General features: G+C 46.4%; 1 protein-coding gene across 1 annotated transcript in view; it reads left to right on the top strand.

Annotated features, from left to right (window-relative positions):
• The first annotated feature begins 5,767 nt into the window (after positions 1 to 5,767).
• Positions 5,768 to 24,135, top strand: part of LOC141992223 (ADAMTS-like protein 2) — a 44,149-nt gene continuing 25,781 nt past the window's right edge. The window contains exons 1-2 of the mRNA XM_074961043.1: positions 5,768 to 5,892; positions 22,808 to 22,945. Coding sequence (XP_074817144.1) covers positions 22,914 to 22,945 — 32 coding nt within the window. The 5' untranslated portion in view covers positions 5,768 to 5,892; positions 22,808 to 22,913. The remainder of the gene's footprint in view (positions 5,893 to 22,807; positions 22,946 to 24,135) is intronic.

The raw sequence follows: 24,135 nt of genomic DNA, 5'->3' as shown, positions 1-24,135 counted from the left end.
CAATTCAGCCTAGCATTTAAGCATGTGCTTCATAGGATGGGATTGCTACCATGCTTAAAGTTAAGCCATTCTTTGCAGAATCAGGGCCTAAGGCATCAGATCTGGAGACTATGTTCCATCCCTCAAGTGCCAGGATTTGAACTCCTGTTAGAGAGCTTATTCCTTCACTCTCCCACTTCCCTGGTCCTTCTCGCATGAACAGAGAGCAACAATACCCGAAGTCGCAAACAATTCGATGTTTATTGGGGTGAACTTTCAGCAAGCTTAAATACAAGTTCCTTTTTCCTTATTTTCAAATCCCAATTTACTTCCTGTTTGCCCCTAATTTATATAGTAATATTCTTAGCTATACCTTAACCAATCATTCTACTGAAATTTAACTAATCAATCCTAACATATTGTAACATGGTTAGCTAACCAATTATATCCCACCACCTTAATTAGTTTACACCCAGCAAAATTAATTATACAGCAGACAGAAACAATCACAGAACCAGACAAAGACCATGCCAATAAACAATAGCAAAGTGGGAACTATAATGACAAAACAATACAGAAGTGAGGATTTCACAGCTACATCTATAAAGACATAAGAGTTTCCCAGCTGTGTCTATTGATAAGTGAGTTCTTACCAGACAGAAAATTATCAACCTAAATTTCCTTTTACATCTTCTAGGCACTTCCCTTTCTCTGGAGGTGATAGGCACTATCAGGACAGGATTGTATTCCTAACAGCCCAATAGCACCTTATTTCAATGTGACTAGTTTGGAATGTGAGGAGGTGACCGGTTGCTTCCCAGCTTATGGCTGCCTCTGCTGCTTAGCCAAAGAACTTAGCCTAAGAACAGGGCCTCAGACTGTCACAGTAAGAGAAGGACCTTACACTGGCAGACAGTGATTTTGATTCTTTCTTTTATACCTCTAACTAGCCAAGTGATAAGAATACACCTAAATTCTTAAAGTACAGGCCTTTGCAGACAGGCCTGAATATCTATATCCTAACAACTCCCAGGAGCTGAGTTCGGTCCAGTTCTATCACTTCAGGAAAGCAAATAATCCTCTAGCAATAATGTTTCTGTACAGGCTCAGGAACACACAATCTACTCTCATATAGGGTGTGTGTATGGGGAGCTCTATTTGCCATGTGAGATTTTAGCAAGGCCGCAGCATATGATTCCAGTTATAAGGGGCTGATAATCTGGGTAGGCATGCAGTTAGTTAATCTCCGTTTCTTCATAAGAACAGATTTACTAGGTGATCCCAGCTGTGATGTTAGAACAGAGGTGGGCGAACTATGGCCCGCATACCACATCCGGCCTGCGGGACCGTCCTGCCCAGCCCCTGAGCTCCCAGCTGGGGAGGCTAGTCCGCAGCCCCTCCCCTGCTATTCCCCTTGCCCCGCAGCCTCAGCGTGCTGAGCCACCAGCGCTCTGGCCCACTGCTCCTGCTGGGCAGCGCAGCAGCGTGGCTGGCTCCGGCATGGTAAGGGGGTGGGGAGCAGGGGGTCCCGGGGAGCAGTCAGGGGTCAGGGAGCAGGGGGTGGTTGGATGGGGCGGAGGTTCTGGGGGGGGGGCAGTCAGGGAACAGGGTAGGTTGGATAGGTGTGGGAGTCCCCGGGGGGCCTGTCAGGGGGGGAGGTGTGGATAGGGGTCGGGGCAGTCAGAGGGCAGGGAGCAGGGGAGGTTGGATAGGGGGTGGACTCCCGGGGGCGGTTTGGAGCGGGGGTCCCAAGAGGGGGCAGTCAGGGAACAAGGAGCAGGGGGGGTTGGATGGGTCGGGGGTTCTGAGGGAGGCAGTCAGGGGGCAGGAAGTGGGAGGAGACTGATAGGGAGTGGGGGTCAGGCTGTTTGGGGAGACACAGTCTTCCCTGCCCGGCCCTCCATATAGTTTTGCAACCCCGATGTGGCCCTCGGGCCAAAAAGTTTGCCCACCCCGTGTTAGAACTTCTTTCATTCATAATGTGGACATGCACCACCTACCTACCAACCACCCAACCTTATAGGAAGTGTTGTAACGCCATTCTTCACATTCTGGGCATGGGGCCATTTCCCTGCTGTCTCATCTGATGGTGGAAGTGCACTGTCTTTTGGCCTGGACATGAGCCATCAATAACCCTCCAAGCTGCAAGATGATATTATCCAGTTGCTGCTACATATGGTTCAGGGGACAGGTCACTGTATGGGAACTCTGCAGATTGAGTTCTATTCCCAACTCTGCCACTGACCTGCTGAGTGACCTTTGGCAAGTAACCTCACCTCTCTGTGCCTCAGTTTCCCCTCCAACCCTTTGTCTATCTTGGCTATTTAGGATTTGTAAGCTTCCTGGAGCAGAGACTGTCTCTTAGTATGTGTTTGTACAGTGCTTAGCAGAATGGGGCTGCAAACTCAGTCAGAGCCACAATACAAATAATTAACCAACAATAAATAACCAATCATTAATCCATAACACTCTTATATAATTTCAAAGAGCTTCTCAATCTTTAATGTATTTACCCTCACAATGCCACAGGGAGGCAGAGCACTGCTATTATCCCCATTGTACGGACAGGCACCGAAAGACTTGTCCAAAGCCACACAGGAAATCAGCAGTGGAGCAAGGATTTGAACCCAGGTCTCTCAAGTCCTAAACTAGTGCCCTAACCACTGAACCAACCTCCCTCTATAAAATTACATAAAAAAATAAAAATAATCAAAGCCTATTAAAAAACCCACCAGGTTGCAGAGAGTGCTGTGCATCATCCAGGTGTGCTCCACATAGCAATGTCCCGGCCTTTAGGAGATGTTATCCTTTATCACTTGGGCATGCTCAATCTACCAATATCATACTCCACTTGTCAGTAACCCCACTAAGGCATTAGAAGGTGACATGCTGCTGGAAGACTTTATGTTAACTAACTTAGATATTAAGTCTACGTCTGCATGTTACAGTTACATGGTCATCCTTTCATCCCCACAAGACTTAACACACACCGAACTGTGGGAAGAATTGTCCTCAAAATCTGGGCATACCTGATTTACCACAATCCCAATCTGGCTTTAGGGGACACAGTACCTGTTTGGATAAGGGTATGAACTACAGATGGGTGAAGCATGGAAAAAACATCTGTGACTGTTTTATTTCAGCCATGTCTGTGACCTATTCTGGTCCACTTGCCAGCAACAAGCAAATGGTTGAGCTTTGTTAACATGAATAATTGCACAAAATTGAAAGACTGAACAAGCACTGAAAGCAAACTTCATATTGCACATTTCAATACAAATCCTTATTTTGTGCTGTTGGAGTGATCCAATCAGAGACCAGAAATAATACCACCAGATTGCTGTAACTAACCCGCACACAGCAAGTGTCTAAGTTGGAGAATTTGCAAGAACTGCTTGCAAACTGTTCATGGAGGGAAAAGGATTTTAAGGAAGAAATTGACATACAATTTAGAATAATGAATATATTAAAAAATCTGCCTGTGAACATTTTGTAAGGAGGAAAAGAGGGAAAATTCAGGAAATAAATATGCTTTAAGACTTATCTGCTCTACCCTGGGGAAAAAACAAGTTCCTGTATTTTGACAGATTCAGTGATCATATTCTATGGAAGTAGTGAAAATAGCCATCGAAATTCAAGCACCCACTCTTTGCCACCCCACTCTCTGCTTATGTGGCTTTTTCTTCAGAGAAATGGATGGCAGGAAGCCTTTCAAATCAATGGGAAAGTTTCTGGACACCTAAAATATCCAGTTTTTCATTTCATTTGTCAAAACATTTGTTTTTTCAGCCTCCTCCTTCTCGGATGCCCGTATCACCCTGCATGACTGTAGATATACGGGCGGCAGCCTGTTTGTATTAAGATCCATCAGGACTGCAGGAGTGCAGTGGTTCCTTCATGCTTCCTGACAGCTCTTTGAAAATGGGGCTGGCTCATAAAAGCCAGATGAATGATGGGATGACAGGAGAGAAATCATGGGAATTAGTTTGACCCTGAGTCTCAGAACTTCAGTGCCTTCCAGCAAGTATCTCACAGTGACAAAAATCCCACAGCACAGAGCCTAGCAGTGGAGCATTGCACCATAGGATTTCTGCAAAGAATGCCGAATGCTTAATTCAAAACAACACAGTTCTGGGCACGATGATCCCAAAGGGAAGCATCTTAACCCAGGATAACAAGGTGGTGTGGATGCATTGTTGGCGCAACAATTGTTGTTCTGGATCATTTAACGTGGATGAAAATAATTCCAAACAACTTTCACACATGGGCAAGCTCTAACTACAAAAGGCCTGTCTACACTACAAAATGAAGTCAACCTAACTTATGTTGGCATACAGCCACTGCAGTAATTATATCACTTGTGCGTGTCTACACTTTGCTCCTTGTGTCAGCGTTGCGCATCCTCTCCAGGAGTGCTTGTATTGATTGTACTGTCAGTGTGGGAAGGCTCCTGAAAGCCACTATCAGTTGGCATAAGCAACGCAGTGTCTACACTGACACTGTGTTGACCTAACCACATTGACCCTGACTCTACGCCGCTCACGGAGGTGGACTTATTAAGTCAGCACAGCTGGACAGTTACATCTGCGGAAGCAAAATTTAAGTGCAGACACTTTCATAATTGGGTCAACATAAGCTGCCTTGTATTGACCTAACTCTACAGTGTAGACCAGACCAAAGTGTTTGTCTGAGACAAGTAAATAGAAATTCCTCTATGTTGACCTGGAACAAACAGTTCAATGGAAGGAGTGGTCAGCGTGATGATCAGTGTCTGGAGTGAAAGGAGGAATCAGAGGAGACAAGATCAAAGCTGTTCCTTTGCTCAAAGTGAACGTTCATGCCACTTGTTCAGTGTTTCACAATAAATTCATTCGGGTCTTGTCTACACTAGGAAGTTGTTACCTCTTTATCCATACTACTATGCAGTACAACAGCGCCCAATTATAGGGGTTTAAGGGTTCCTATACCGGTATAAACCTTATTCCTGTATGGGAAGGGGAATAAGCTGTACCAATACAAGGCACCTTATAACTGCATCCACACTAGGTGCAGACCAGACTCAGTTACCAGGAAAAAGCCTTTATGCACAGAAATATGCCTGTGGTGACCTGAGTCCAGACACCAGCACCAGGATGCCCTTTGATCTTCAGTGGGACCATTTCACAATCTTCAAGCGCTGTCACCACCAAAGTGACCCTTCTTTTAAGGGTGAACAATATGGTCACCAGACTGGGATTCTCTTCCCAGCCCTGCCCAGACTTAATTGCCCCGTGCCTCAGTTTCCCTAGCTGCAAAGTGGGGCTATAACTACCACACTTGCCTACTTCCTTCATTCAGGGACATCTGCCAGCGGGAGCCAGGCTGTCCTGGACGGAAGGGGTCAGGCAATGCGGAGTGGCCTGATCCGATGTGGATCCGGATTCTCAGACACACAGTTTGGGGAGGGGGTGCTGGTCCTGGCCTGTCCCCAAGCCCCGGCTGGAGGGAGCCCGAGGCCCCCCGCAAGGGAGCCGGGCTTGCGGAGGGGAGGGGCAGGGATCCTCCTGCGCCGGGTTTGGCTTCCTTTGTCTGCGCCCCAAACCTCCCCGAGCCTGGGAGGAATGCGGGGCAGGGGCAGGGGCAGGGGCACGTGGCCCCCGCCCTCCCCGGGCTGCGGGTGGCTCAGGTCGGCTTGTGTCAATCAGGGCCCCGCGGAGCTGCGGGCGCCCAGCCACCAAACAGGTTGGAAAGTCATTAATTACCCAGCCATGCAGGGCTGCGCTCAGGCGACTGCGGCTGCCTCCGGGCTGCCGCCGCCGCTGCCTTGTTCCCATGGAGCAGGAGCGCAGGATGGCCGCCCCGCGCGGCTCTCCCGGCCGGCGGCTGGCCCCGCTGCTCCTGCTGCTGCTGATCGCCGCCGCCCCGGGCGCTAAGGTAAGGGGCGGGCGGGCTGGGCGCCAGGCACCGGGGCAGGGCAGGGGGGCCGCTTACTCCGAGCCCCAGCGGGATCTGATCTGCAGGCACGCAGCCCTGAGCCCCTGCGGAGCGCTGGAGCCAGAGCCGAGAAGCAAAGGTGCCCTGCCGCTGGTGGGGCGCCTCTCCACCAGCCCTGCCCTAGGCTGGGGGCAGGCGGCCTAGGTGGCTTGCCTAGATGGCCCTCTTTAAGCTGCCCGGCTCCCAGGATTAATCCCCCACCCCCACCCCATAGTAACAGCTCGGATCTTTTCCTGTCTTGTCTATTTCCCCCATGTCTCCCACCCCCCTTTCAAGCTGTCCAGGAGGAGGCGATAAGACCCTGGCGGAGACACGTCCAGCGGCCCCAATGAAATCAGGAAAGGCAAGCTGTTTTCAAAGCCTCCTAGGAGCTCCACAAACTCACGTGGGGTGAAAAAAGGCAACCCCTGTCCCCCCTGCCCACGTTTAACTCAGCCGTGGCTAGAGTCCAGGTGTGGGGCAAGACTCAGCCCTGGTGGGCATTGGGCGGCTCTTATTGTGTTGGGTGTGACAGCACTAAACCAGCGCAAAACTCCTAGAAATGCCTTTGGTGAAGTGAGGAGGGGTCAGGCAGGGGTATGGTACCCACGGGCTGCCCACATGAGTAAGGTGAGTGGAGTTTGACCTTGGATCTGGAAGAAAGATTGCAGTTCCATGACTGTAAAACAGGTAGATCCCAGCCAACCCCATATGGTGCCTAGGTTTATAAAACTTGTCAAGGCTTTCTTTGATTTTTGCTGATGCTCCGCTTCTGTTTTCACCCACATCCCAATGGAAAGGCTTAAAAATCTTCTGGGTGGTTCAATGGGACAAGTATGTTGTGCATCTGACTTTCCCTAGCATTGTGCTTCAAGGCTGGTTGGGGAAGGGATTTTGTGCTGCTTGCCCTAGAGTTCCCTCCGAGGACTGGACCCCTCAGACGCTGCAATGACTCTGGCACTCAGAAAGGAGTGATGGAGGTGAAATGGCAGCTTTTGGCAATACAGGAGCGCAGATCAGCACCATCAGAATTCTGTACATAGGGCTCTTCCCCTGAAAAGTGCGTAAAACTGGTCAAGAATTAGCCCACAACTGTCCAGGGGAATAATTACCCTCATCCACCAAATTATGGACCCCTTCCTTTAAAGCTGGGTATTGTGAAAGAATATTGTTGTGTTATTCTTTTATGAGCAGCAAAGAAGCCATGCCCTTTGTACCACAGGTAACCAGTGCTCACAAGCCTGTGGATGGAGATGAAAACTGATCCATTCCCTCCTTCCCCCTCCACTTCTCCTCCCCCCCAAGTATGTGTGAAGTAGGCTCCTTGGTTAGCCAGCCTCATTTCACCATTCTCTGTAGCTGTGTGAGCACTGGAGCCCTCAAGCCATTCATTTTGTCCTTTCTGGAAGGGCAGAGACACACCCTCTGACCCAGCAGCCAGGCTCTTATTAGAGCTCTGTCCCCTTTAATAACACTTGTCTCCTAGCAGCTGTAAAGCTCCTTCTGTGAAATCCTCTTATTATAGGGCACTCACTCAAAGGCCTGGCCTGTAAGAACCACCTCCGTTATTATGACTGGAGGAGGCAAAATCCTAACTTCAATCATTCCACTGAACAGTGCCGCGACCTCCTCTCGGCTTTCATGGGTCGCTGAGCACAATGTGGCTCTGTGCTTAACGTCTCTGAAGGAACCCCATATAGTTTCTTTATTGCAGATGGTTGATTCAGTGCTCCTTGCCCTGTTCGACTTCCATCTATGGCCTTGTCTTCACTGCTAAAAAGAAGATATATTTATTAACTCAGGGTAAATAGTGTGCATGAGCTCTCCTGAGGTAAAAACACAGGGAAGACCAGCCCCTTTAGTTTTACTATGAGGTCAACAAAGCAAGGTCAACCCCAAGTGGTGGTATAGTGCTGACCTCACCTAATTTACCTTGTGGTAGAACAAAAGTCTCTTGTCTTCACTGTGTTTTCACCTTGGGATAACTCATGCATCCAATGAAGTGAGCTGTAGCTCACGAAAGCTTATGCTCGAATAAATTTGTTAGTCTCTGAGGTGCCACAAGTCCTCCTTTTCTTCATGTACCTTAATTACCCTGAAATATATACCCTGTATATGAGCTACCCCAAGGTAAAACACACTGAAGACAAGACAGTTTAGTTTTACCATGTGGTAAATTGGGTGAGGTCACCACTAACCTGCCACCTGGGGTTGACTTTGACTTGTTTACCTCATGGTAAAACTAAAGTAGTTGATCTTCACTGGGTTTTTACCTCAGGAGAGCTCATGCGCATTCATTTATTGCTTTCCCGCAACACTGAGGTTTATGAGCAGATTCCATCCACATCTGTTTTGAGCTCCCGTTTGAACCTGTTGGGGGTTGCCTGGATGGTTTTATATACCAAGTTATACCTTGGACATCTCCTTGATTGTCCATGGCCTTTCTCTCCATGCACTCTTCCTTACAGAACAATTGTAGGTAGTTGGTATGGGGTCATTCTGGCACATTTTGAGGACTGTGGTCATACTGCACTTTTAATCTATGGAGGTCATCCTTTCTAGTCTATCTAACCTTGTCACACCTAGGATTTGGCAAAGGGACCTTGTTTCAAATGTTTGCAGCTTTTGCCCCATATGTTTTGCCAGTACCCGTACTTCGCAACCATAAAGCAATGTGAATACAATAAGCATTATATATAAACTAAGGCTGTTGATTAATCGTAGTTAACTCATGCGATTAACTAAAAAAAATTAATCGGGATTAATCACAGTTTTAATTGCACTGTTAAATAATAGAATACCAATTGAAATTTATTAAATATTTTGGATGTTTTTCTACATTTTCATATCTATTGTATTGTGTTATAATTGAAATCAAAGTGTATATTATTTTTTATTACAAATATTTGCACTGTAAAAATGATAAACAGAAGAAATAGTATTTTTCAATTCACCTCATACAAATACTATAGTGTGATCTCTGTCGTGAAAGTGCAACTTACAAATGTAGATTTTTTTTTTTTTTGGTACATAACTGCACTCAAAACAAAACACTGTAAAACTTCAGAGTCTACAAGTCCACTCAGTCCTACTTCTTGTTCAGCCAATGGCTAAGACAAAAAAGTTTCTTTACATTTACAGGAGATAATGCGGCCCTCTTCTTATTTACAATGTTACCAGAAAGTGAGAACAGGCATTTGCATGGCACTTTTGTAGCGGGCGTTGCAAGGTATTTACGTGCCAGATATGCCAAACATTCATATGCCCCTTCGTGCTTCGGCCACCATTCCAGAGGACATGCTTCCACACTGATGACACTCATTAAAAAAATAGGTTTCAGAGTAGCAGCCGTGTTAGTCTGTATTCGCAGAAAGAAAAGGCGGACTTGTGGCACCTTAGAGACTAACCAATTTATTTGAACATAAGCTTTCGTGAGCTACAGCTCACTTCATCGGATGCATTCAGTGGATGAAGTGAGCTGTAGCTCACAAAAGCTTATGCTCAAATAAATTGGTTAGTCTCTAAGGTGCCACAAGTACTCCTTTTCTTTTTATTAAAAAATAATGCATTAATTAAATTTGTGACTGACCTCCTTGGGGGAGAATTGTATGTCCCCTGCTCTGTTTTACCTGCATTCTGCCATTTTCATGTTATAGCAGTCTCAGATGATGACCCAGCACATGTTCGCTTTAAGAACACTTTCACTGCAGATTTCACAAAATGCAAAGGAGGTACCAATGTGAGATTTCTAAAGATAGCTACAGCACTCGGCCCAAGGTTTAAGAATCTGAAGTGCCTTCCAAAATCTGAGAGGGACGAGGTGTGGAGCATGCTTTCAGAAGTCTTAAAAGAGCAACTCTCCGGTGCGGAAACTACAGAACCCGAACCACCAAAAAAGAAAATCAAGCGTCTGCTGGTGGCATCTGACTCAGATAATGAAAATGAACAGGTGTCGGTCTGCACAGCTCTGGATGGTTATCGAACTGAACGCATCATCAGCATGGAAGCATGTCCCCTGGAATGGTGGTTGAAGTATGAAGGGACATATGAATCTTTAGTGAATGTGGCAGGTAAATAATATCTTGCAATGCTGGCTACAATAGTGCCATGAGAATGCCTCTCTCGTTTACATTAAATTGAGAACATTCTCAATGTTCTCAATTTCAGATGACATTGTAAACAAGAAGTGGGCAGCATTATCTCCTGCAAATTGTTTGTCTGAGCAACTGGCTGAACACGAAGTAGGACTGATTGGACGTGTAGGCTCTAAAACAGGGGTGGGCAAACTTTTTGGCCTGAGGGCCCCATCTGGTAATAGAATTTGTATGGAAGGCCAGGAATGCTCACAAAATTGGGGTTGGGGTGCGAGAGGGGGTGAGGACTCTGGTTGGGGGTGCGGGCTCTGGGGTGGGGCTCAGGTGCAGGATGGGGCTCCGGGCTGCAGCAGGGGTGTGGGTGGGGTGAGGGCTCCGGCTGGGGGTGTGGGCTCTGGAGTGGGGCTGAGGATGAGGAGTTTGGGGTGCAGGAGGGTGCACCGTTCTGGGACCGAGGGGTTCAGAGGGCGGGAGGGGGATCAGGGCTGGGGCAGGAGATTGGGGTGCGGGAAGGGGTGCAGGCTCTGGCTGGGGGTGCAGATGCTGGGGTGGGGTCAGGGATGAGGGGTTTGGGGTGCAGGAGGGTGCTCCGGGCTGGGATCGAGGGGTTTGGAGAGTGGGAGGGGATCAGGGCTGGGGCAGGGGGTTGGGGTGTGAGGGCTCCAGGGTGGGAATGAGAGGTTTGGGGTGCAGGAGGGTGTTGTGGGCTGGGATCAAGGGGTTTGGAGGGCAGGAGGAGGATCAGGGCAGGGGCAGGGGGTTGGAGCATGGGGGGAGGCTCAGGGGTGCAGGATCCGGATGGTGCTTACCTCAAGCAGCTCCCAGAAGCAGAGGCGTGTCCCTTCTCTGGCTCCTTCATGGAGCCACAGCCAGGTGGCTCTGCACACTGTTCCATCTGCAGAAACCGGCCCTGCAGCTCCCCATTGGCAGTGGTGCCAGGCCAATGGGAGCTGTGGGGGCAGCGCTTGGGGTGGGGGCAGCGTGCAGACCAGAGCCCCCTCTGGCTGCCCCTATGCGTAGGAGCCAGAGAGGGCCATAGCCGTGTGAGCAGCCCCCAACCCTGCTCCCCAGCTGGAGTGCCAGAGCAGTGCAAGCCCCAAACCCCTCTCCACAGCTGGAGCTCGAGGGCCAGATTAAACGGCTGGTGGGCTGTAGTTTGCCCACCCCCGCGCTAAAATTTTACATTGTTTTATTTTTGAATGCAGTTTTTCTTTTACATAATTCTACATTTGTAAGGTCAACGTTCATGATAAAGAGATTGCATTACAGTACTTGTATTATGTGAACTGAAAAATACTCTCTCTTTTGGGGTTTTTTTTACAATGCAAATACTTGTAATAAAAATATAAAGTGAGCACTGTACACTTTGTATTCTGAGATGTAATTGAAATAAATAGATTTGAAAATGTAGAAAACATCCAAAAATATTTAAATAAATGGTATTCTATTATTGTTTAACAGCGCAATTAATCGCAATTCATTTTTTTAATCGTGATTAATTTTTTTAATTGCTTGACAGCCCTAATATAAACTGGATTTAGCTATCATGGACCCTGAGTGAAAGTTCCCCAAGGTAAAAAATACACCTTATTTAGCAGCGAAGGCAAAGCTGATGCTACAGCAGGGCAGCTAAACTTTGTTATACATATACTTCATAGTGCATCCATCTTAAAGCATTTGTATGGCGCAAAGCTCTGTGGGGCAAGGACTGGCTTTTTGTTCTGTGTTAGTACAGTACCTAGCACAATGGGGTCCTGCTCCAGAGCTAGGGCTCCCAGGTGCTATGGGCAGTACAAATAATCACTAATAACACCAATGCTGCTCCTTCAGGGCACCATTCCTCTACACTTAAGTCAAATAGTCCCTTACTCTGTAAGTAGCCCCAAAAGAACTAGTGTCTGAGAAGTGAATATTCAACGTGAATAAGGGTGGCAGAATCAGGCCATTAAATAAACAACATCATGACACTAAGTTGACCAACAGCTCCTCTTTCTTACTGTGCAGAAAATAGTATTTAGGGGCTGATCCTGCATTTTTCATGTACCCCAAATTCCCAGTGACTTGGTTGCACAAGACATGCAGGGTAGGGCCTGTTTTTAGAAGTGTTCAGCACCTACCACTCCATTTGAAGCCAATGGGATCTCTGTGTGCTCAGCACCCCTAAAAATCAGACCCCAAGCCAGTGTGAGCTTAGAACAGCTAAATATCACTCCCCCATCCACACGCATATCCAAGGTCACTATCCTACCCTTTCTCCCACAAACCTCTACTTTTCCACATGGTTTCAGCCTTGGCTAGCTGAGAATCCCTAGGATAAGAGACAGTTTTCTGCTTAGAGCAGAATATCCCAATTGATTTTAACCAAAATCCTCCAAAGAAGTGGGATTGTTGTCTGTAAACTTAAACACTGTTTTAAGTATAATTATAAATAAATGCAACTTTGCAGTTCTTATTCTGGGCTGCTGCTAGCCTGCTTTCTAATGTACTTCTTATTTGTACCTTATTACAGATCAAAATTCCCTCTTTGAGCACACAAATCTGCTGTAATATTGCTCCTTAGAGAACCTGTCACAAGTCATTATCCTACTGTCTGTCCTACTACTCATTCCCATCACAGGGAATTCCCTCGAGTATCTTGTTTTGATTTTTTTTAAACAAGATCCTTTTCACCTCTACCAGTCTGTATCCAAAGTGGAATCTCTTTTTAAACAAAATATTAACCCTAACTAAACTACCCAAAGATGATAAAGTCATGCTGGAATGAAAAATAACTTTAGGTGAATGCCAGTTAGTTATAAAACATCTCAAGGCAAGCTACTGAGCCAGCTGGCTTACTAGCAGAATTTTGCAAGGCTCCGCTAAAGTCTGGTGTCCCAGCTTTAATCAGAGCATAAAATGATGAAGCTCTAACGAGAACCAAACTCCCATAAAATATGTACAGAACAAACATTGTCATTAGTTTTCATGATAGTAGGACTAGATAATATGGATGCTAACTGCAATTCCTATTATTACTGTGCACAGATCTTAACCTTCTATTAAATGATTCAGTGAGTAGAGTGTGGTGTTACATTGAGAAACACTTTAGTAGAGATCAGGTAGGTTTTTATCAGAGGAAGAACATGTGCAGACAATGTGAGGAGATCTGTAAAAGTACTTGCCTCAATTTGAACTTTTAAACAGTCACATATGGCAATATTCAGAAAAGGTTTTGACTGGGTTGAGTGAAGTTCCCTACAATGACTACTGCAATAACCCAGTGGTGATCAGTGTCTTATATGCACAGCCTAAATTTGTGAAGTTTTAACAGAGAGAAATTCCCCCCCTCCCCAAATTTCCCTAATAAAAGGAACTAGAGAAGAACATAAGAACAGCCAATGGTCCATCTAGCCCAGTATGCTGTCTTCCAACAGTAACCAATGCCAGGTGCTTCAGAGGGAATGAACAGAACAGGCAAACATCCAGTGATCCATCCTGTCATCAACTCCCATCTTCTGGCAGTCAGAGACTGGAAACACTCAGAGCGTGGGATTGCATCCCTGACCATATTGGCTAATAACCACTGATGGACCTATCCTCCATCGATGTATCTATTTTTTTTAATCCTGTTATAGTTTTGGCCTTCACAACATCTCCTGGCAATGAGTTCCACAGGTTGACTGCACTGTATGAAGAAGTACTTCCTTTTGTTTGTTTTAAACCTGCTGCCTATTAATTTAATTGAGTGATCCCTGGTTCTTGTGTTATGAGAAGGAGTATTACGCTTCCTTATTCACTTTCTCCACATCAGTCACAATTTTATAGACCTCTATCTTATCCCCTCTTAGTTGTCTCTTTTCTAAGCTGAAAAGTCCTGGTCTTTTTAATCCCTCCTTACATGGAAGCTGTTCCATATCCTTAATCATTTTTGCTGCCCTTCTCTGTACCTTTTTCTATTCTAATACATCTTTTTTGAGATAGGATGACCAGAACTTCACACAGTATTCAAGGTGCAGATGTACCATGGATTTATATAGTGGCATTGTGATATTTTCTGTCTAATTATCTATCCCTTTCCTAATGGTTCCTAACATTGTTAGATTTTTTACTGCCGCTGCACATTGAGCAGATGTTTTCAGAGAACTATCCACAATGATTCCAAGGTCTCTTTCTTGAGCAGTAACAGCTAATTTAGATCCCATCATTTTGTATGTATAGCTGGGATTATGTTTTCTAATGTGCATTACTTTGCATTTATCATCACTGAACTTCATCTGCCATGTTGTTGCCTAGTCACCCAGTTATGTGAGATTCTTTTGTAACTCTTTGCAGTCTGCTTTGGATTGGAGTAATTTGTATCATCTGCACATTTTTCCACCTCACTATTTATCCCTTTTTCCAGATAATTTAAGAATATGTTGAACAGCAGTGGTCCCAGTATAGATTCCTTGGGCACACCACTATTTATCTCTTTCCATTGTGAAAACTGATAGAAAACAATGGGTAGGAATAAACTATCTTTTAACAAAGGACTGCTTGCTTTGCTTAAAAGCCTTCAGTGAGGGATCTTGTCAAAGGCTTTCTGACAGTCCAAGTATACTGTATCCACTGGATCACCCATGTCCACATGTTTGTTGACCCCCTCAAAAAATGCAAATAGATTGGTCAGGCACGGTTTCCCTTTACAAAAGCCAGGTTGACTCTTCCCCAACAGATTGTGTTCATCTGTATGTCTGATAATTCTGTTCTTTACTACAGTTGCTTGGTACTGTACTGAAGTTAGGCTTACTGGTCTATAATTGCCAGAATTGCCTCTGGAGCCTTTTTTAAAAATTGGTGTTGCATTAGCTATCCTCCTATCATCTGGTAGAGAAGCTGGTTTAAATGATAGGTTACATACCACAGTTAGTAGTTCTGCGATTTCATATCTGAATTCCTTCAGAATTCTTGGGTGAATACCTTATAGTTCTGGTGACTTGCTACTGTTTAATTTATCAGTTTGTTCCAAAACCACCTCAACCAACCTGTTAATCTGGGACAGTTCCCCAGATTTATCACTAAAAAGAATGACTCAGGTGTGGGAATCTCCCTCACATCCTCTGCAGTGAAGATCAGTGCAAAGAATTCATTTAGCTTCTCTGCAATGGCCTTTTCTTCCTTGAGTGCTCCTTTAGCACCTCAGTCATCCAGTGACCCCACTGATTGTTTGGCAGGCTTCCTGCTATTGATGTATTTAAATTTTTTGCTGTTCGTTTTTAAATCTTTGGCTAGTTGATCTTCACATTCTTTTTTGGCCTGTTGTCTTCTGTCTTAGGGCATGTCTACACTTACCGGGGATTAACACTGTGGCGATCGATGCACCGGGGTTGATTTAGCGGGTCTAGTGAAGACCCACTAGATCAACTGCCAATCACTCTCCTGTCAATTCCGGTACTCCACCGGAACGAGAAGCATAAGGTAAGTCGACGGGAGAGTGTCTCCCGTTGACCCAGCATAACGTAGACACTGCAGTAAGTCGACCTAAGCTACGTCGAGTCCTGCTATTTAGTCACGTAGCTGGAGTTGCATAACTTAGGTCAACTTACCCTTGTAGTGTAGACAAGGCCTTAGCCAGCCTTTCCCTGGACCTCCTGACTTTAATGAGCCATGAAGTCAGGACATGGCAATAGAGCATAATATGCACCATACATAAGGCTATGCTCATACCACATTATCTAGAAAAATCCATTCCAGTTATGTCTGAGTTTCCAGAGGTTGGGGAAGAATGGCATAAATAGTGGCCTAAATTAATCCAGAGCATGACAAAATCATTCTTGGGTATTTATTTTGCTTGCAGTTCTCAGAAAGGTTGCCCTGAACATTTTATACCACATCGATTGGAAACTGTCTTGCTCTGCAAGGTTGGGAGAGTTTGTTTGGGGCTGTCTTTGCTGCTGGAGGAGCTACAGCTGCATTATTAATTGGAATTAAGGACAGAGCAGGGAGGATGCTGGCGCTGTTGTAGGTGCTGGATTTTCCATTGCTAATATTGACTAATCTGAAGACTGCCACCTGGCTTTTTATAACACTGTCTGCAGAGCTTCTGTGTACAAAGGCCCAAGTACTTTTGCTGCATCGGAACAGCTGGGATGGAGCAGCTCCCTGCTCCTGTGTTAGCCCTGACAAAGAGAGGTGCTAGAGCAGTTTCCTTACGTGTCAGGTCCAGAATACACCCCTGGCAGGGCTACAAAAAGGTCTCGGAAAGTGGTAAAGGTTTGGCTGGCAAGTTTAGTTTATACTGATGCTGTAGGAAAACGAGGAAGAACTCCTCCTCGATTCTCTCACTGTCCAGGAGGCCTAGGAGAGTGGTTCTCAACCTTTCCAGACTACTGTACCTCTTTCAGGAGGCGTACTTGTCTTGCGGACCCCAAGTTTCACCTCACTTAATTACGTGCTCACAAAATCAGACATAAAAATACAAAAGTGTCACAGCACACTATTGGTGAAAAATCACTTACTTTCTCATTTTTATCACATAATTATAAAATAAATTGCGACCCCCCCCCAGTACCCCCCAGGGTTGAGAAACAGTGATATAGTATATAGAGCAGTATAAACATGTCATTGTATGAAATTTTAGTTTGTGCTTTTCATGTAGTCTGTTGTAAAACTAGGCAAATATCTAGAGGAGTTGACGAACCCTCTGGAAGACCTCCGCGTACCCCCAGGAGTATGCGTACCCCTGTTTGAGAACCATTGGCTTAGGATGACCCCCCAGAAATCATAGTAGAGAGCACCTGTGCGAGTTTGAGTGTGGCCCATCTGTTTGAGGATTTAATTCCTGCCTCTCTATTTCTTTTTCTAAGAAGTCACTCAGAAATTGCATCTGACCATCACATTTTCCCTTAACCAGATCCATCAGCACAGATCCATCAGCATCCTTAACAACAACAGCCCTGCACTACATCCCCATGTCCAGCATTCCCCCAGCATGCCCCTATGCTTGCAGTCTTGCAGTCCCCTGCTGTGGAGTGGCTCTTTAGGGGCCGTTGCAGCAGAGCATAATTTAGATCAGCTTCCGCAATCCCCCAGATTGGGGAAATGCAAAGGGTGGCTTAAAGCCAGCTGGACCCCTTTCTCCAAGTTGTGTCAGGTCTCTGCTTAATGTGGTGTTCTTCTCCCAGATCTTCTGGGCCTTGGCTGATGTCTGAGAATTCTGGAATGCCAAATTCACTCACCTGGTAGGCAGATCTTGGAATCTGTCAATGCAGCCAGGAAACATGGAGAAAACTAAGCACAGAAGCACATGTAATCTGGGATCTAGCCAACATCCCTCAATTTATTGTTTGGAAATTTGGAAGATGCCTAATGCTAGCACCATAATTAAAATCAGGAAGTGCAATTATGTCACAATTATTTAATGAAGTCTTATTTCTGTCAAAACAACAAATTCAGCAGAAAATTGGAAGCAACTGCCCAGTCTCCCAGTACCTGCAGCCCCACTACCACACCAGGAAGTCAGACATAGTGGTGTAGTAAACCCATAGTGAGAGAGAAAAATGATACTTGAGGGTCATCTGCAGGCAGGTCTAATCGCTCATAGGCACAACATAACCACGTTTCTTTCTAATCTGACAACGAAAATATTTGGTTTCACTTGCAAAAACTATCTTTATAGTGTCCTTACTTACATGAGTAAATACTTATAGGCACAGAATCTCAGATCAGTTCAGAGCAGTACGGTTCTCAGGTCTACCATGGCCCCAGAGGAAATTCACCATTTATCAGATAGCAAATCCCTATATTACAGGAGAGGAAATTGTGGGGGAGAGCATGTGACCTCTCCTGCTTCTGCACTGGGATAGTCCACACAGTCAAACATTTTAACCCAATATTAGTATTCTTAATTATTTGTATTACAGTAGCACTTACAGGGTCTACAAAGAGGAAGTAAGAGGGAGTCTCTGCACCAGAGAACTTATCACCTAAATAGACAAAACTGACAAAAGATGGGAGGGGAAACTGAGGCACAGAGAGGGGCAGTAGCTTTCCCAAGGTCACTTAGGAGGTTAGTGGCAGAGCCAGGAATGGAATTCAGTTTTTCTGAGTCATAGTCCAGTACCCCTAGATCACAAACTTACTCAGCTGCTTCTGCTTTTTAAACCTGATTTCTTCTTTGGCCAGTATCTCTCAAACGAGGCTTCTTTCTGACTTCTGCGGCCATCTGACATGTCTGAGTGTTGTCGTGGGGAGATGGAAGCGTGCTACTCTAAATGAGCAAAGAGCAAGCAGGGGCACAAGGTAGCATGGAGATGGATAAGCTCCACTATCTATTAGCTATTTAAGCCAAAGGACACTCTTGGTACAAGAACAAATGAGAATAAACTGGCCATGAATAAACTGAAATTGGAAATTTGAAGAAGGTTTCTAATCCTCAGAGGAGGGAGGTCCTGGAAAAGCCTCCCAATAGGAACAGTGGGTGCAAACAACCTAACTAGTTTGAAGGCGCAGACTGATACATTTGTAACAGGATTCTTGTGACGGAGTTGCTTATGATGGCAGGGGACTGGAGATGGTGACCCAGGAGGTCCTTTCCAGTCCTTGGCCCTATATTCTTATGATATCCCCCTCAGTACAACTGCAGGTCTCACGTGTTTGAGAGGCAGCATGTGGATAGGGCATTAGACTGGGTCTCAGGAAGCCTGAGGTGTTGGTGGCTCAGTCCACACAGCAGGTCAGTGACAGAGGGAAGTCACTTCATCTCTCTGTGTCTTTGTTTCCCATTCCATCCTTTGTCTGCCTGGTCTACGCCGATAGTAAATTATTTGGTGCCAGGACCATCCCTCACTGTGCATCTGTACAGTTCCTAGCACAATGAGGCTCTGTTCTGGGCTGGGGGGTCTCCAGGCAATACCAAAATACAAGTAATTATTATTCTTGTAATCCTCACTCCGGATAGTTGCAAATCTGAGCTGAACAGTTGGAATATCCCAGGACAGGCCTTGTGGTGTTCTCAATGGTATAAAGGGGGTTGGGGGAGGTAGGGTTTGTATTAGAAAATAATTTGACTGAAGATATGGGATCCTTAGGGATCCTTTTTGGCTTTCCACTGAAGCTCTGAAAAATGTTATGTAAATTGACCCTTGCTAAACTGCACTTAATAATCTGCACAAAAAGCTCCTGGCTCTCTGCCCCTCTGACAAAAGATTTAATAGTAGATACTGTAGCCAGGTCACTCATGCCGGAGAATCCACCACTTTTACCAAACACACTACAACACATTGATTGTTATACTAGGAAACAGCATAAATAATCAAAGCTAAGCTACAAAAATAGATGAACAACATACATTGTGCGATGAGTGACCCTGGGTATTTTTATTGTCTGTTCATTGGCTAGTTGACAAAACTCACTAATTCATAAAAGGTCTCCAAGTCACTACTGCAAACTGGCAAATTCCTATTAACACAGCAAAAGCCTTGAAATTACTTCCCTGCACTCTCTCACTTCAGTAAAACATATTTTACCGAGACAAGAAGTTATGAATGTAATTTACCAACTGCTAATACCATTCTGTTTATGTATCCCCTCTTCAATTTCAATTGACTAAAGTACACTTCTTGACAACTTGGCTTCAGTCATTGTAGGCTGCTGCCTTATACTGTTGAAATAATAGCTACATTCAACACTAGATGTGGCTGTATTTCAAGAGGGTGCAGTGCTTTCTCTGTAGGGGTGAGGGTTTTGTACACATATTAATTTGTAAATTGCTCTGGGATCCTTTAAGCTGTTATACACTACGTGCACCCAAGACATTGTCCCATTTCCTCAGCAATAAGAGAAGGAAAACTCAAGGAAAGCATTACAAGTTCTTACCTACTGGATGAGAGAAAGGTGCAGCTGGCAGCAGCCTGTTGCAAAATGGCCACTTTAGGGCTGCAACTGCTTGGCTCTGCTCAATTTAAAGGGACAGCTCCAGAAACAAAGATCCTGTAAGAGACCAACCTAGCACTGGGGGAAGTTATTAGGGGTCAGAAAGGGGCAAAATTAATTCACAGAATAAAGGTAGAATACAACAGTGACCTCCTACAGAGCCCCCATTGTTAAGTTACAGCTGTGGGACCTATTGTTATCAGCCAACACCTTGGATGATTGGCAGGAAAAAACAAGGATAAACAGAATGGTACATTCAGGGACACTTGCCGTCCAGTTAGTGTGAGACATGGCAGGTAAATGTAAGCAGAATTCAATCTGACAGCAACATGCAGGGGGGCGGCAGTAAAGGACCTGATCCCACAATGAGCATCACGGGTGAACCCCTGCACCTGTGTGGGGCCCCATCAAAGCCAGTGTGTGGGGATGGCCTATACAGAGCGCACTGCAGGGGCACGTCTTAAACCATTAAAGATGATGGGCTTGATTCCGCCCTGCTGACACAAGGGTGTGCTGCAGTGAGGGGGGATTCACCCCCTAGAGGATGACAGGGTGGGATGCAGCTGCCACACTCCCTCAGGAGGTTTGGTGGTCCTGACAGGGTTCCATAGGAGCCCCGCTTGAGCAGGACCTAGCTCCCAATCCAGAGTCTGCCAACTAGAAAAGTAGGAAACTGAAGGGGATGAAACCTTTCCTTCATCCTGCCGTGAGGAAAACTCTAAGGAAAATGTACTTGGCAGCTTGGAGGGTAAGAGGTTAAAAACACATGGCCGGGCCCAACATGCTGCCAGAGGCAGGCCCACAGAACCTCAGAGCCTGCTCTGAAAGGATTCCGGAGGCACCTGTTTTCTGGGTTGCTGGTCACTCAGCGTATCACAGGGTTTGGAGTTGGTCTCCAAGAGCCAGATTGTCCAGTGCTCACCACCCCCCAATTAGAGGCAGCTTTTCAAAAGTGCTCAGCAGCCAGCAGATCTCATTGTGCTATTTAAGACCAGATTCTCATCAGAGCTCTGCACCCAACACGTCTCCACTGGGCTCTTTTGCAAATTTGGCCCAAAGAGACTGTCTTCAACGCACTGTCCTGAGTCCCCGTCTGCCATTTACCAACATCTTAAGTGACACTGACATGCAAGCCAACATTAAACACAAGCTACTCCTTAAGGCCTCATTTTTGAAGGAGGGGGTTGGGTTTGTGATCAAGAACTAAGCGTTTGCATATCCATCACATCTCCGCAAATCACAGCTCGCTCTCCCTTCTCCCCCATTAAGAGACAAAAAATATTAATGACCTTATATTGCTCAAAGGGCCCAAAGCTTTGGCTTCCATTGTAGGGCTCCATCCTTATGAATTCTGCTGTCTTTGCTTGGTTCCTCATATATATACACAGACCAGCCCCGATTGGCACTGTAGAAAGACTCAGCACCAGTGGATGTGAAGAACTTGAGCGGGGAATGGTATTTTCAAGGAAGCTCGTGGTGGGAGAGTGGGGAATTCAGTTGGAGAAGTCAGGTGAAATAATGCAATAGCAATTTCAAGAGAGTCAGGTGAAACGTCGCTTCTCAGTTAAAATGTTGGAGCTTTTGTGTGAAAGATTATGAATTTATCATTTGTGGAGCGATGTTAAAAATACATTTGTAGCTCCAGTGAGTTGATGTGCACCATCGGCGGTGCTTGCAGTGCAAACTCCATTGTGTTCTCTCACTCAGAGTGGATGCTGAACAGTACAGGAATGGGGTCCCTACTGGCACCTTGCTGTGACAATAGGCACTCAGCAGGGGAACCACCCAGCCGCTGTTTTATGGGGAGTCCATTACTGGTGTGCAGGAGCCCACCAAAAGCTGATTTGGAGCTCAGAAGCCAATGCCAAAATCCAAAGACCTGCATCCGATAAGGGGCTGCTAAGAAGTATATGATCAGATAACTATGGCCCCACTCTTGAAACTAGAGCTATGTGGGTAAACCTCTGTGGGCTTGGGGTGTCTCTGTGCAGATCCAGCGGAAAGGCTGCAGCTGAGGTTATCAAGCAAGAATCATGCAAATCATCATACACTGCAATATAAACACATACACTGTGTAACCTTGAGCAGAACATTGTGGGCTGTGGCCCCTCCTGCATTCTCCTGCAGCTCTCCTTCATTCCCTTGAAATATAGGAGGGAGGGGCGCTGAACCTCCATCAGCCCTGTTCCTGTTGCAGGGGAACTTCTCCAGGGGCTGAAGTTGCAGGAGCTCAAGCAGCTCCCTCGTGGTAACGGTGACTACTCAGTGGGCAGAGGAAGGCCTTGCTGAAGTCACTGGCTTGCTGATGTCCCAGTGTCAGCACACAGCCAGTCCGATCTCGACACGGCGGGAGGGGAAGGGGATTTTGAAGATGGTGGGATGTTGGAGTTTAAACCTAATAGTGAAAGTTGGATTCAGGGAATAGAAGCTGGGAGCCTGATTCACAGTTCCCTGTTTCTGTGTTTGGAGCCAGGATGCAGTAGTGTCCAAGGTAACTTTAAGCCACTCGATGTTCTGAGACCATGCAGAGGCTGGCCTAGTGCCCAGTGTAAGGTAAAGCCGCCCTGTGCTCTGCTTTCCGTGTCCCCCTCTGGGACACAGGAAGCAGAGAATAGCCGTGGTGTAGTGCACTCTTTATAAGAGATGGGGATCAGCCTGAATGATCCAGGAATCCTGTGCTTGAGAAGGGGCAGATACTGGGGACTGTACAATAGGAGCCATGTAGTTTAGACTCTACCATGGCTGGCCTACCCTCTCCAAACTAGAAGACTTAAGGTTTTCACTTTTGTTGCCCACCCAAAGATCCACAGAGGAGAGGATTGATCCCCTCCCAAGGGCAGCTGCAGAGCTGGGGTTCTCAAGCTAACCATCCTCTGTTTTTGTCAGGACAGTAGTGAGGCAGCAGAAGGAGCAGGCCCCTGGGATGAAGAGGTCACCAAGTGGTGGGGGGAATGGAGCTCCTGGTCCACATGCTCCCGTACCTGTGGGGGAGGAGTGATGTCCCGGGAGAGGCACTGCTTGCGGCAAAGGTAAGCAATGGAGCAGCACCAGCTAACACCAGACTCATGGACACTCACGAAACCTTTACCGATAAGGTGCCCAGATGCTGGATGCACCCAGCGGAGGGGAGCGGGAGGCAACACCCAGGGCAGAGTGTCTCTCCTTTCCTGCAGAGCCTTTCACATGCCCTGAATGATTCCAAGCTCTAGAAAGCAGAACTGACATTTCTGTGTTTGCCAAAAGCCACCAGATATTTGACGTGGCAGGAAAAACTGGATATTTATGGATCTGGAACAGAACTGCAGCCGGACGCTTAACAGGCTCCTCTGCCCGCTACAGCCCACCTGCAGCCAGCCTCAGCTTTTCTTACTAGCTGCAGGGAGGGGTGACCCAAAGTGCATCCTTCTCCCTCCCGCATCCCTCTCATGGAGATCCGCTGCCTTCCGAGTAGTGCAGTGGTATTAGCTCTGTATCTGAAACATTTCAAATTCTAGTGTGGTGACCCCCATTTTGGTCACAACTGGGGACTGAGCAGAAACCCTCCAGAGCTAAAAGCATGAGCTTCTACTGCTGGAGGTGAAAGGTGCTTGGAGCTGTAATAAACTCACATCCTCTTTGACGCAGGCACAAAGGAGGACTCATGGGTTACACTAGGCAACTGTGCTCTGCAATGTACATATCCTGGAGTAACGAAGCATGCTGGGCCGGGGAGCTGGGCCACTTTTCGCGTCTTCTTTTTCGCTTTGCACCTGGCTGATGTAGAGGACAGGGTATATTTCACATGTGGTGTACGTTGCTCAGCAAGCGGGTAGAAAAGTAAAGAGCCCTGCTTTGACATCCAGCGGGCCTTTGAAATGTGCATAATTTACACTGATTTGGTAATTCTGTAGGGACCATCTTCAGCCCTGGCATAAGCAGGTGCAACTCATGTTGGCCTACGGGTGAGTTGCACCCACTTACAGGTGAGGGCATGGGCGATGGTGGGACTTAGGTAGCTGCCTTTATCTCACATCCCCCTGTCAGTTGCTTTTGTTGCTATGCCCCCCATCTCCCTGCCACATGCCTTCAGCAGGTAAGCTACGCTTGCTTGGCAAACCCACCACGGCAATGCCAGTTACACTATTGTGCTAGAGGCACTTACACTGACCTACCCTCCATATGCAACTTACTCTGGTGCTTCTGACACTGCCCAGTTAATCCCAGAGCATTGGGCCCAGGC

Source organism: Natator depressus, chromosome 8, assembly GCF_965152275.1.
Source record: "Natator depressus isolate rNatDep1 chromosome 8, rNatDep2.hap1, whole genome shotgun sequence".
Classification (NCBI taxonomy): Eukaryota; Metazoa; Chordata; order Testudines; family Cheloniidae; genus Natator; species Natator depressus.
The sequence above is the reverse complement of the archived record's forward strand: the minus strand, read 5'-3'. Positions and strand labels throughout refer to the sequence as shown.